This window comes from Melospiza melodia, chromosome 22, assembly GCF_035770615.1.
Source record: "Melospiza melodia melodia isolate bMelMel2 chromosome 22, bMelMel2.pri, whole genome shotgun sequence".
In the NCBI taxonomy this organism is placed as follows: domain Eukaryota; kingdom Metazoa; phylum Chordata; class Aves; order Passeriformes; family Passerellidae; genus Melospiza; species Melospiza melodia.
Window position 1 is genome coordinate 9,050,223 of NC_086215.1, and position 14,150 is coordinate 9,064,372.

A 14,150-nucleotide genomic window follows, 5' to 3' on the forward strand; every position below is an offset into this window, starting at 1 on the left:
ATTCCAGAGCTCCACCACCCTCAAGCTAAAGAAGTTGGGGGAAACTTTTTGTCTTCCAGTTTATGCCCATTGCTCCTCATCCTGTCACAGGGCACCACTGAAGAGAGTTTGGCACCATCCACGGACACGCCGGGGAGATATTGACATGGATTGCTGAGATCCCCTCTCAGCCTTCCCTTCTCCAGAATGACCCGGCCCAGCTCCGCAGTGTCTCCTCACCAGAGAGCTGCTCCAGCCCCAAATCCTCTGGGTGTCCCCTCACGGGACCCTCTCCAGCCCCAAATCCTCTGGGTGTCCCTCACAGGACCCTCTCCAGCCCCAAATCCTCTGGGTGTCCCCTCACGGGACCCTCTCCAGCCCCAAATCCTCTGGGTGTCCCTCACAGGACTCTCTCCAGCCCCAAATCCTCTGGGCGTCCCTCACAGGACCCTCTCCAGCCCCAAATCCTCTGGGTGTCCCCTCACAGGACCCTCTCCAGCCCCAAATCCTCTGGGTGTCCCTCACAGGACCCTCTCCAGCCCCAAATCCTCTGGGTGTCCCTCGCAGGACCCTCTCCAGCCCCAAATCCTCTGGGTGTCCCTCACAGGACCCTCTCCAGCCGCTCCCTGTTCCCCTGAGGCAGCGCCCCCTCGGCGCCGCCCCCGCGCTGCCGGCGGCGCCCTGCAGGTGGCGCTGCGCGGCGGGGCCGGGCCGGCACGGGAGGAGGGGGAGGAGGAGGAGGCAGCGAGTGCCCGGATCGGCCGCAGCCGCCGCCGCCGCCCCGCGCAATCCGCCGCCATCCGCCGCGCCCCGCGCCCATCGTCCCTCCGCACCCGGCTCCGCAGGCACCCCCGGCTCCCCGCCACCACCACAGGTGGGTATCGGGGGCCGGCGGCGGCGGCGGCCGCGGATATTCGGGGCGGTGAGTGGGGCCGGGGGGGAGGAGGAAGGGGAGGGAGAGGGAAGGTGGGACGAGGCAGCGCTAAAATGGAGCCGGAGCCAGCGGCTGCGGCACCCCGCGGCCTCCCGGCTCGGGCGGGTCCCCCGGGCGGGTTGAGGGGAGTCTGGCCCCGGTTTCTCGCTTCTATACCGCCGGTGTTTATTGTGCGAACCGCCCCCCTTCTCCCTGCGGGGACGGGGCCGCGGCGGGGCCTGGCCGGGCCCATCCCCGGTGGCGCTGGCGAGGCCGCCCGGGCTCGGGGCCCCTTGTCCGGGCTCCGGCCGCCGGGCCCAGCCGCCCCCGCCCCGCTGCGCTCCCCGGAGGGTGCAGCCGGGCCGGAGGGCTCCCCGCCGCAAAGGCAGGTTGTTTTTTTTCGGCGTCTGGAGTGTGACACAAAGATATTTTTGTCGCGCCGTGTGTGTGTGTCTCAGCAAAACAAGGGGGGGGTGGCATCCAGAAGGCTCGGCCGGTTTGTTATTGTGCGGGAGCTACAAAAGGGCCGCTGAGGCCGAAATGCGGCTGGGGCGGGGGGGAGCGAGGATGGAGTTTGTGCGCTGGGCGAGCTCGTTTGGTAGGTTTGGAAAGATGTTTTAGGCCTTTTTTTTTTTTTTTTTTCAAGAAGGAGTTTCTAATTTTTGTGTGGGAGCAGCTGTGCTGCAAGCTGGGGAAATCCTTAATGCGGGTCCTGGGACACGTGCTGAGCATTTTCTCCAGGGGGTGGTTTTAGTGTGTTGGTTGTGAATTTAGAGGGTTTTTTCTTTACAAAAACCCCCCTGATCTCTAAAGTCACAGCTGCCGTAAGGGGCTTGAATGAGCTGGAAATTGTGGGGTTTGTTAGGAAAGTTGTTTTGTTTGGTTTCTGTCTTCTGGGTGTGCAAAGGGTGAGAAAGACATTGAGTATCTACTCATCGGATAAATATTCATTTATTGATGTTGCTGGTGTTTGGGGTATAAGGTACAGTAGACATAAACGTTTAAGGATTTAGTAGTTTTGTTTCTTTCTAGGAACAGGTATAAAGTGTAAGCACATTGCAGTGTCTGCATCATCTCCTAGGGGAGACGGCATCCCACCCTTTCTAGCCCCGAATCCAGGTTTATAATGGAAGTTTTGGTTTTGTTAAGCCTTGTTTTACAGATTCACTTGACACCTCCACTGGAATAGGCTCTTCCACGATGGATAAATAGCTGGTCCCTGTTTTGGAGAGCCCAAGTTTGGAGAATCAAGTCCTGATGAGTAGGTTTCTCAGATATGAACAGGCCAGGACATTACTTTTGTACTTGCCTTTTCCATGTTCGGTGGTAGTGAAATCCCAGTGTTCCAAAAACTAGTGCTCTGAGCCAGAGACTGGGAGTAAAGTCACCTGGAAGAGGTAGGGAAGGTAAGGCCATGTTCTGAAAGTGGAATTTAAAGAGAGGATGGAAAGTGATGTTTTCAGGCGGATTTCTGACTGAAAATATGAAATACTTGCATGCATTTTTCACTCCCAGTGAAGCATTGTAAATGAGCCGAGGTTTTACCAGCAGCTCATCTGTGGTTCATGAGATCTTTGTGGGTTCATCATGGGTGATGCTGTTTCTTTTGGGTCTGTGGCTTAAGAAGCTTTTTCTGGTTAGCAGAATATTTTTGGGTTATAATAATGTTTTTATTGTTAAAATTTAAAAGTTCAGATAAAAATCATACACAGAAAAATTTCAGATACTGTTTGGAGTTACTGCTTTGTTGGTTTTGCAAGCCAGTGTAAGTACATCTGCTATTAGCTATATTTTGAGTTTGTGCTTAATTTTGAGTACAAGTTCATTACTTTTTTTTTTTTGTTCATTAGTCTGGTATGCTTTTCTGCATGGTTGAGTAAACTAGGTATCACACATTTGAGGATGCTTTCAGCAGTCTTCACTGTTGAGAAAACAAATTTTTATATGATTTGACAGTTACCTTTCTTTAAAAAAAGATAGACCACGTGTTAGCTATGGGTTTCCATAATAGTGCCTTGGTGCCTTGTTTTTTCTAAATTCGGAGATTTTTTCTTTGGTCTTACAGTGCATTTTTTGGATGCACTCTGAGCTTTTTTTCTTTTTTCTGTGTGTGCATGAGAGCTTAAAAGGGCAGCTCAGCCAGCTGGCTGAAACTGGAAGAGTGAGTAAATAGTCCATAAAGATGCTGGAAGGGATACACAGGGTTTTAAAGTATTTTTGTTTCAGTAAGTGAGTAATGTCGCTAAATATTTTGGATTAAAGTTATTTCACTTTATAGTGACATCTTAATAAAACCTTTTAATAAAGCTTTGTGTGAAGCCTGACTTCAAAGGCTGATTTATTTATTGAATGTAGTGGTGGCATTAGAGGCTGTGTTTGTGTGCCTGCCTGGGTGATGGCACAGGACAGAAGTGCTCAGTGCCCGGGTGTGGCAGTATTTAAGAGCAAGTCAGCATAGGTTTACATGCTGAAAATAATACTAAACCTTTTGGTTTTGGTTTTTTTGTTTTGGGTTTGTTTTTTTTTTTCATGTATGATGGTAGTCTACAAAGAGATTTTGCTCTTGTGGTGTTTCCAGTTAAAAATGTGTGTTTTCATGTTGGAAAACATGAAAGTTCAGGAATAAAAGCAGTATGAGCAGGAGAGACTTGGTGATACAGGTTGGTAACTTTAGGAGAGGGTTTATTCCAAGGGCTGGACCTCTCTGGTTCTCTGTTTCTTTTTACTACATTCCTCATTTATTCTGCAACTTGGCACTGAGCTGTTGTCTCAGTATCAGACTTTGCTCTTAAGCTGATCCTGCCTTGTGAAGTGGGTTTTGTTTTTCGTGTGTCACTGACTCATTCTCCTAATTGATAGATAATTTCACAGCTCCTTATCACTAATGTCTCATTTGAAGCAGAAGAAATAGAAGGATGCTTCTGTCAGGTATCAGACAATGAGGTGAGAGCACAGAGAGCAGGTAAAGGCTGGGGAGCTGCAGCTCTCCATCACAGAACAGCCTTTTCTAACTTCTGAAATTAAGTGGCTTTGTTACCACCTCCGAGGGTGGGTTTTGCACACATCTGGGTTGGTTAAAGAGTTTTTCCTTCCCCAAAAAGGATAAAATGGGGCTAAAGCAGGACATTGCATTATATCCAGCCTCGCTGAAACATTTATTGGACTCATGTCCTATTAGTAAGTTGTACTAGAATTCAGGATGTTCCCTGCCTGCACGTGTACTTCTGGTGCAAAAGTAACAGAGCAGTTGGAGCTTATGAGCTGTTTATTTCAGAGCAAAGCTGTTCAGATACTGATCTGTAGAACTGTTAAATCCTGATCTGGTTTTTAATCTGGGAGTATTTGGACAATAACCGAAGTGGACTGGAGGCTGCCTTAGTAGCCCTGTGTTGTTCTGTAATTGCCTTGGCGCTGGTTGGTTCTGAAGCTGCTTGTGCTGTTTTGCTGTGGGGTGTGTGGGGACCAAAGGTGCTAAAAGGTGTATATGCAGCTCTGCAGGGGTTATTTAACTTGCAGCCAAAATACAATGTCTGTGGTTTGATTCCAACACTTAAATTTTCAGGAGAGTGTTAATAGGCTGAGAAGGTGATAAGCGGTGGAAGTGGGGGGTGAGCTCAGTGTTCCGTCTTTAGGAGACTGCAGGTATTAATTTGTGAGGACTGATGAAGAGTCATACCTTGGGTGAAAGGGAAGAGATAATGACCAGGTTTGAAACGGGCAGCTGAGCCAGGCTTAAGTGTGAAGAACTACGGGAAAAATAACTGGGAAGAAAGGGAGGACTTGATAACTACCTGTAGGATCTGGTCAAGAGGCCCACTCTGTTGGACTGTAGTGTCTCAGATGTCTGCCGGGCTTCCATCAGCTGTTGGGAGCACCCTCAATAGCCTTCGGATTTCAGGTGGGTAGGAGTAAGAGGAGTAAACTACTGAGTATTTGTGCTGTTAACACCCTTACCCAAGAGGTTCGGTGGAGGAATCCTTCCCAGGTAGCTATTGAGATGTTTAGATGGGAATTGTCGTGATGGTGCTCCAAGGAGTGAATAGAGACAGATTTGAAGAGCTTGCACTGGGACTTTGCCTCCTCCAGGCACTTATTGTGTGGGAATATAGTGATTTTTTTGGAAGAGTTCTGCTGCGGGGTGAGCTCTTCAGCTCTTCCTACCTGTATGTGGGCTGTGAGGCTGCACAAAAGCCTCGAGTGATCTTGTTCAGAGTTTGGAGTGGGCTGTGAAGCAGGCAGGGGAGTAGGGACACCTTCAAGAGGTGCTCCTTCTTTGGCTACAATAATAACTCTGGTTTTATCTTTTATTGAAATAACCAAGCTTCAAGAACCGTCATTCAGAACCAGATTCATGTGATCTTGAGTGTTATTATGGTGTTAATGTTTTTCATCTGAGCTTAGTGTTGTCTCTAATGAAGCCTGCGATCCTGCTGCAGTGTAAGCAGTGTATGGGGCTGCTCATGTAGGAGGTGTTTGCAGCATTCCCCATCCCAGCATGCAAGGACCTGCTCCTCCCAGAACTTCTCTGGAGCAGGGTTTCATGCTGCTGCTGGCCCCACAGCGTCAGGCAGGCCGTGTGATTCAGAGGGTGCTTTTCAGCCCCACAAAGTGGGGGATGAAGGCTCTGTTTCTTGCTCTGCCACTTAGCAGAGCTGCAGAGTTCTGCCGTGTCGTTTTCCTATCTGGAAAATAGAAGTGATGACGCTTACACACCTTGTCAGTTATGCACTGCAAATATCTATGTAAATGAAAGCATCTGTGAAACGTTTTCACTTCCTGTCTGGCTCGGAGTAGTCCAGATGTCCTGGGCATAGTCCGAGTTGCTCAGTTCTCCGGAAAACCTAAAGAAGCTTCTTTCTTAAGAGTACTGAATCACAACACACATAAGGTGCTTTCTTACCACTTTGTACCTGTGTCCCTTTCCCATCACGTTTCTCCTGACATCCTTGGCACTCATTTGTGGTGCTAATGGCTCCCATGAATAGGCTTCCTGTAAGGAGAATTGCTGTGCAATGCTGCATTGCCTTAGTGCTGTTCAGACTGGGGGACCTGGAGGAAGACTTCCTTGGAAGCTTCAGCCTCTGCAGTGTTTATGATCTGCAGGCTTGTCCGGGCTGCTTGTCATCTTATTAATGGCTTGAACCAGCTGCCTCAGTCTTGATGGCTGTGGGAATTGGGAGAAATCTGATAGAGAAAAAGCTGTTCAGCTCTTGCCAGGGCAGCTTTGTACCCTGCAGCATGTACCTGCCAGGGGAGCTCCCAGCAGAGCCTTGGGAGGAGCAGGGCTGGAGGGATGTGCTCAGCTGGGGTGTAAAGGAACCTCTCCCTTGCTGGTGCAGTGAGGGTTTGTTTGCTGCCTGCTCATCAACAGCATTGGGTTTTTTCTCTTCATAAAGAAAACCTTCTGTGCATAACCTGAGCTGAGGCCCTGAAGTCAGCAGACAACCTGAGAGTGGAGAGGTGTTGCCAGAGTCCAGGTTTTGTTGTGAGGCTCATCAGGCACAGGGTAAACATCCACATCCCCCTTCCAGTGTGATCCTTCCTGAGACTGCAGAGAAAACAGAGCAGCTTACTCAACAGCTGATGGCATTTGTGTGGAAAGAGCTGTTTCTGTTCCTGAAAAAAGGACTGTTAACCCAAAGGACTGCCAGCTTTGCTCTGATTTCATCTCTTGGAGCTGTGACATCTCTGCTTTTCTCTCTGCTTAGTGGCAATTTATGTTCAAATTTATGTTCACTGCTGAGAGATGCAGTAAGTTGCTGAGCTTGGGACCTGGTGAAGGAATTGTGACATGCTCACAGAGAAGGATTCTCCAGTGGCCAGTGGTGGCCTTGGATGGGTTGTGCTCTGCAAGATAAGCTGCTTGCAGCACAGGTATTTCATGTGTGCTGCTCTTGCTGTGTCTCACCTGGTTATATGGGTATCAGGGCTGTGATGACTTTTAAAGGTCTGTGTAGGCAGAAGTATCAGGACTGAGGGACTTTCACAACCTTTACATGCAGTGGTGTTTATTTTTAGTGAGGGAAGAGTCTTTGCTTCCACCTATCAGACCTAAGGTGTTGTGCAGTGCTTGAGAACAGTTTGTGCTTGTGTGGGTGCGTCCTGCCCTCGTGGGCTCCTCAGGAGCAGTGGGCAGGACTGGGTGCACTTTCTGTGCCAATGGACAGCCTTTTCCACTGGAAGGGAGTGTTCTGGACATGGCAGGTGCTGCTGCACTGCATTTCCTTCTTGTTTGACATTCTCTCTGGGGTTTGGGTGGCTGAAGCAGGCACCTGAGTTGTGGGACTTCTTCCTGTCTACAGTCTTAGTTGAGTAAACTGTTCTCTGACTTGGACTGATAGTGCCAGTCCTGTTACCCATCAGGAGATCCCCACCAGCTACTCACAGTCGGTTATTGTTGCTCAGATACCTAAATGCCCAATTTACCTTACAGTTCAGCTGAATGTTGCCAGGAGCTTTCTGAACAAGTTTTGCCAACAGAGCATTATGCCAGGTATTTCCTTTGTATTTGGATTTAAATTGCCTGCTCCTCATCAGCCTCCCTGTTTGGTGTTGAGGGAGCAGGATGTGTCTGTGTGTTCCCCTGGACACTGAGAGCTCAGCAGGGCAGGGTGGAAGGCAGAATCTATGTTGGAGGCTGAGGGTTGTGTGTTTCAACTCTGCCCCTTGGTTGTAGGGGAGGCAGAGTGAAAGTAAAGCTCTGAAGGGTACAGGTTTGCACTTGGATGTGAGCCTTGTTGGGCAGGCAGCTTGTGCAGATCATGAGGTTGCTTCCCTTTCCTCTTGTACCAGACTGAGCTTGGGGTGATCCTTGTTGAACTGAGCTGTTTGTCCTCCCTGGGTTTTGCCTCTGAACTATGTAACAGCAAAGAAATAACTTTTACTTTTTAACTTCAATTTGTGCTGAGCTTTGTCTCCTTTAACATCTTCTGGGCCTGGATGTGAGAGTAAGGAGTGTAATGTTGGTAGCTGGTGCCTCCAGGTTGTTCCACATGAGACACCTTCCTGCTTCCCTGCAGGATATGAAAGCCCTGCAGCACTTCCTCTTGGGTTGGAGATAGGGTTATACCTTCCTGACAAGCTGGCACCAGTGGGTCAGTTCTTTCTCTGCAGCATGGTGGGGCTGATGGGTGAAACTGGCTGTTTCTTTGGTGGGCAGACACTCCTTTCAAGGGAAGAATTACCTGCACACCTTGGGTTTTCTGGTGTTTGAAAAAGAGGGGGAGTTTCATGAGCACAGGATGTCATAAGTACTTTCTGTGGGCTGTGCTCCAGCCTTCTGACTGGGTTTTTTTTGCTCTGTGCCATAGTCTTGCATACTCAGGATGAACTATTTCTTTGTCTGCATCCTCAATTACTGGAGGTCAGGGCTCCTTTCCAGGGTGTGGTATTGTCTGTCCAGCCTGCACAGAAAGGAGCACAGAACTCATTAATGTTTTTGTGTAAATACAATTGAGCTATTCTCCAGACTCCAGTCTTCTTTATCTGTTTTACAGTAAGTTACAATTCCAGCCTCTCTGGCTGCCCTTACCTTGCCTGCCTTCCCAGCACTGGAAAAGCTGATTAGCAGAGAGGTGAAGCTTCTGTATTTTAAGGCCAAACCTGCCATTGCAAAGACCTGTTTTCTCTAGAGTGTGCAGTGAGTCACTGACAGGAGTTGTGATTCCCAACCTGTTGGTACATTCAGAAGAGGGGGCAGCAGGTGAGCTTGGTGAAGGCAAAACTGAGAAAATTAGGTCAGGTCATCAGACTCTTTGTCTGCCTTCCCTTTTGTCAGGTTTTACCACTGTCTGTAGAGCTCCACAGTGTGGAGTTAGGAGAGATCTACTGTCCAGAAGACTCTGCCTCTGCTCTTCATAGTCCTGCTCCATGTTTCAAATCCTGGGAGGCTTGGCTTTGAGGTCTGAGCATGGGGCTGGACAGCAGGCAAGTGCTCTGGCAGACAGCTTCCAGCAGTGTTGCTTGGCTAGCAGCAGAACCTCTGCAACAAATCATGGCACATACTATCCTGGTCTCATTCTTTGAGCCAAGGTTTGTGGGAGATGGATAGAAGCTGGAATTGTGCAGGATTAAAAGAACTGGTATCACCAAATATGACTTGAGCTAAGCAAGGAGGGTCTGTGGTGAATCAGGAGCTCAGTGATGGAGGTTTGTTATCTCTTCTCTGCACTGCAGGCTCCTGACTTGCTTCTCCCTGTCTGGCAGGATTTGGTGCAGTTTTCTGGCACTGTGTTTGGTGTTACACCCAGATCTTGGCAGGGCCTTTCAGGTGTACCAGCAAATCTTGGCATCTCCCTCTGGAAGTGATGCAGTAGAATGAGAGCAAGAGGGTTTTTGTGCCTTATGCTACAGCCTCTGCCTGCTGCACAGCTCTCCTGCATTGATCCCATTGACTTTGTACTTGGATGCTGATATTCTCCTGTTGCTCCCTGCCTTACTAAGCAATCTCTGCTGGGAGCTGAGTGCTCATCTGGTCCCTTCCTTGCTAGGCTCTTGATCCTGCATGGCCCAAGCAGGGCTTTAGCAGGATATAAGTGCATCTGACAGCCAGTCCTGGGCAGGTGATGACAGTGTCTCACCAGAGCCCTCCCAGGGGCAGCCAGTGGTGTCTTTCATTGCTGAGGCAGGTGCTGAGTGTTTCACAAATAGCTGGTTCTTGGTGGGACGTGTTCCAGAGGTAGTGGTATCTCTGTGTTGACAACTGAATGTCCAGCTATGGAAGTACAAGTAAAATTGACCTCTCTGTGTATTTAAAGAAGAGTGAACATCATTAATCTCCTGTAAAACTGTACTGAGTTTTTTAAAAGGTTTCACATTGCTGGTAACATTAGGAACCACAATGTATTTCAGTTTAACCTAACTCCAGACACTTTTCTATTCTGAAAGTACTGTTTAACTTTTCCAACCTGTGAGTTCTGAACAATTTGTGTAAAATTACATCAGAAATTATTCTGCTTGTGAAGAAAAACCTTTTCCCTATTAATCTCATTCTGTTGTTTTTTGTGTTGCTGTGAAGTGAGCAAGGCGTGAGGATCTGCAGTAGTCAGGACTGTGCTCGGTGTAGAGCTCAGTGGTGTGTGAGTAGCTGCAATGATTCCTTCTAGTATGTGTGTTACCTTTCATAAATCTGTTTGCCCTGCTCAGCTAAGGCTGGCTGACTTCCAGATACTCAAGCTCCATTGAAGTCTTGTGAATAAAACACCAGCAGCCCAGCCTCCTGCATACATAGATTTGCAAAGAGCTTTGCAGACAATCCTGTTTGTCAGGAGTCCCTGTGTTTGGCTGTGTTTTCAGCTCAGGGGTTTCCAGTTCTTACCAGCGCCAGTAACTCCAGGTTTTCACATTTTTTTGCAGGACAGGCTGTAGCTCCAAGACTTGCATGCTTGTAAGTCTAATGTCTTAAAGACATTAAAATGTCATTGTTGCTTTCTGGGTTAGAATTTCCCCCTTTAAAAGGCAGTTAGACAGGGTCAACACCCAAAAATTGGATCCAGGGTAGTGTGATGTGGACATGACTATGCCTGGGCACTGGAGCTCTCTGCCCGAGTGCTTCAGTGCAGTTGTTTGTATCCTGGGATCTCTAAGGGAACTGGTCATGCTGCAGTATTTTATGATTGCTCAGACACTGTTTTGCTGATGCTGTCCCTGGCTGTAGTAGGAAAATGAGAAGAGCTACTCTCCATGCTGAAACTGATAGCAAGCCTTCCCCCACAGACCTCTATAAACCCAGAGAGAAACCTTGCAGAAATGCTGGTGATTGATTTTTTATGATTTCTCTGTAACGGGATATTGCTTTCTTCAGGGTCAGCTGTTGGGCACGGGAACCCTGAGCACAGGTCAGAGGCTCTGCCAAGGCTGTCAGTTTTCACTTGTCAGCATCAGCATGAGCCTTCTAGTTCCAGCTCTGCTAATAATGAGCATGCAGGCTGGCAGTTCAGTTCTAAATGAACCACGGTTTTTATCAGAAATGGCTTTGCTCTTCAAGACTGGAAGGTCTTTATGATCCCTACCTGGGTTCCCTGTTTAACTGTTTGATGGGAAGATAGTGCAGTGTTGTGCCAGCCTTGGAAGCTCTGTGGCCTCTTTGAAGTGCTGTGGGTGAGCTGGGTGCTGAGTGATCTCCCTGGCTGATAACACCCTTGGAGTGGCAGGGATCTGCAGGAGGGACAGGCAGCAAGGTCCTGCCAGTCCAGCAGCTCTGACCCAGCTCAGTGCTGCTGCAGCCTCTGCACAGTGACTGTGGAAATTGCTTCACCTCTCCATGGTCTCCTTTTCCCTTTGGAGCACACACATAACACACGAGCAAAGCTGTGTTTCACATCTTCAGAGCACTGAAGGAGTTGAAAGTAAATTTCATTTATCCAGCTTGTCTGTCCCAGCAAGTTTGACAAGGGGCTTTATCCCACATGTCCCCAGCTCCTCTGCTGTGCAGTGGTTGTTTATTCTTCCTGAATCCTTTTAAGGATAGAAGATGTAATCAAGAGGCAGCTGAGACCTGCTTACATAACTGTTGTCAGGGTTTCTCTTTGGCAGCATTGCCCTGTGTGCTGTTTGCACACTGACTTTCAGGAACTCATGGCTTTTCTGTTAACCAGATAACTCCTGAATCTGATCTGAGTAGGTGGTTTGTTGCTGTTGGGTTATTTTTAAACACCTTCTAATTTTGTTTGGTTTGAGCTTTCTAAACTTCAGAGTAGATTTTACTGCTTTTATTGTGAGGTTGGTACAGGGTTGACATGGTGTGGATAGGCTGTGAGCCAGGCTCAATATACCTGTAAAAGCAGGTGGTTGTGCTCTTGCCAGCACAGCACCCTCTGCTCTTTGTTCTGCTCTGGGGCTCCCCACAGCTCTGCCCCTTCAAAAAGCTCATTGTTCTCAGTCCAACTTGTGCTTTCCTGCCAAGTGTATGCTAATCAGTGTGTTTTCTCCCTCTCTCTTATGTCTGTCCTACTAATACAGTGCAAATGGGCAAGTGAGGGAGGAGCTGTTGTTTTCTTTGGCACATAGTGGCCATCTGAGCAAAGATGAACCAGACTGGAGCCAAAGATCTGTTTGCTGCTCTGCAGGAAGAGGTGCCTCAAGGCTGCCAGACAGCCCTGTTGCCCCCACAAAGCCTTCATGCTGCAGCCCCGTGTGATGGTCCAGAAATGACGTGAGGGGCTTCTCAGGGTGTTTTTCCTGAGCATCCTGTGCATTCACTTTTCTTTCTCTCTCCCTGAGCACCTAGCACAGTCCATGGCTTCTTGCTCCCGATAGCCATGGTTAAATCCTGCAGTGCAAGAACAAATGCTGTGTAGTGCCAGGCTTATTGGTCAGACACCTGCCCCAGCAGCAGCTTTGGATGGGCTTTACTGGGCCAGTTGCAGTTGGCACTGCATTCCCAGCCTGGCTCTGTCCAGCATGTTCACAGTCTGTGCTTTAATTTGTACATAATGTGTGATGGACTAATCCTCTTACCTGCAAATCGTGTTTGATAAGGCATTGCTGCTGGGAGTTGTAGCCTTTGGTCAGTTACAGTTTCTTTCAGAAAGAGTGATTGCTGTCTCTGTTGGGAAAGGCTTTCAGCTGGGTGAGTTTCAGAAAGTGTGAGGTGTGGGAAGATCAGAGTTATGTGTATGTGTGTATATATATACACACACACATGTATATAGTGTTTTGTTACTCCCAACATAGAGTTGAAACCCTAGAATGGTTTCATTTTACCCTAACAGATGGTGAAATGAAACTGCCAGCAGTTTTGGGCTTGAAGTAGAGGCTTTACAACAAAAAATCTGGAAATCTAAATTATGTGAGAAAAGGTTAGATGAAGCTCCTAGATTTGATAGAATTTACAACAGAATGATGCTTTAAAAAAATGTAAGATAAGTCCATTGAAAGTAAGCAAAGTGTCTTTTTTGACATCAGCTTTTGATGTACAGTGTGAGTACTACAGGTTCAACTTTATCCCAGGCTCCAAGAGCCAAAAAGTCAAAGTAAGGAGACTACTGGCACAACATGCTGTGTGTAACACCCATCATGCAGGCGAAGATCAGATTGAAAAATTAACAAACCACATCCATTACAGAAAGTACATTTCAAGCTAAAAATTATGTTCAAGATGCCAGCAACAGAAGACTATGATTTTTTGGTAATGTGCTTGGAGAATTCTTAGTAGAACAGCTGAACTCACAGGCTCAAGAACCTGAATCTGGTACAGTTGAGTTTTTTTCTGACTCCATAACTCTCTTTCATGGCCAGCTGATGAGAAAAGGGGATTTGGAGAAATAGCTCTGTTGTCTTCCAGTGATGCTGTCAAAGCATCAATTGCTGGTATAACTGTGGCCAGTGTGGAACCATAATCTAAACATTACAAACCCAGTGCTTCAGGGGAAATGCAGTGATAAATTCTAGTGTGGTATAAGATACAAAGATACAGTGCTTTTCTGGCATTTATGTTTAGGAATCCTTGTGTTAGCTGTTTATTGTCGGCCTTACTCTTTTAAAGCAAGGACTAGTTGACCTCCCCCTCTCTTGTGTTCTCACACTTAAAGAATCTCACTTCTTTCAGCACTAGAGTGGCAGAAAAAAGATGCCACGAGAGGTGTATTCCTGCAGTTCTTTTCATTCAATTTGTGAATCTTAAAGCCCAAAAGCTTCTTGTGACTAAAGAAGAGGGAATTAAAACTTGTATCTTGGTGTGTGTGCTCACTTGTATGTTCAGTTCTTGCTGTTGTGTGTGTGTTCTATGTTTTGCATGACTGAACAGTGCATTTGATGGGGTTTTCCTGTTCTCTTCCATTCAAAGGCAGATCGGGAGCGGCGCAGAGCAATTTCCTTACTAGATGACATTTCATCGCAATGTCCGATCGTTTGGGGCAAATAACCAAGGGAAAGGATGGGAAAAGCAAGTACTCGACTCTCAGCCTGTTTGATAAGTATAAAGGAAAGTCAATAGAAGCTATCAGAACTACAGGTAAGAAACAGAAAGCTCCTTTTGATGTTTTCCAACAGTGTTGTTGCAGAGCTCGTTCAGGGTTTTGACCCTGTGGGACACAGCTGGGTTGCACTGTTGGTGCAGGTGTCAAAGCCTGTGTTTCATTAAGATCCAGAGGAAAATCTCCATTTCTCTTTTATTGTGGAGACATAGAGGAATTACACAGAACAGATGGGGACTCTTGGCCCTTTCATTTAGCCTGCTGCAGAGTGGGCAGGTAGCAAACTTGAGTGGAGGCCTTACCAGGGCCTTAGGCTGTGCCAGGGCAGGACACCTGGACTGACT

General features: G+C 47.6%; 1 protein-coding gene across 5 annotated transcripts in view; it reads left to right on the top strand.

The window, feature by feature from the left end:
- The first annotated feature begins 760 nt into the window (after nt 1–760).
- Nucleotides 761–14,150, top strand: part of PRRC2B (proline rich coiled-coil 2B) — a 46,165-nt gene continuing 32,775 nt past the window's right edge. For 3 of the 5 annotated variants that reach the window (XM_063174399.1, XM_063174404.1, XM_063174403.1), the window contains exons 1-2: nt 805–901; nt 13,677–13,844. In XM_063174399.1, the coding sequence (XP_063030469.1) occupies nt 13,730–13,844 (115 nt within the window). In that variant the 5' untranslated portion in view covers nt 805–901; nt 13,677–13,729. Of the gene's footprint in view, nt 902–13,676; nt 13,845–14,150 lie in introns of all 5 variants that reach the window. The other 2 variants (XM_063174401.1, XM_063174402.1) reach the window with 2 other exon arrangements.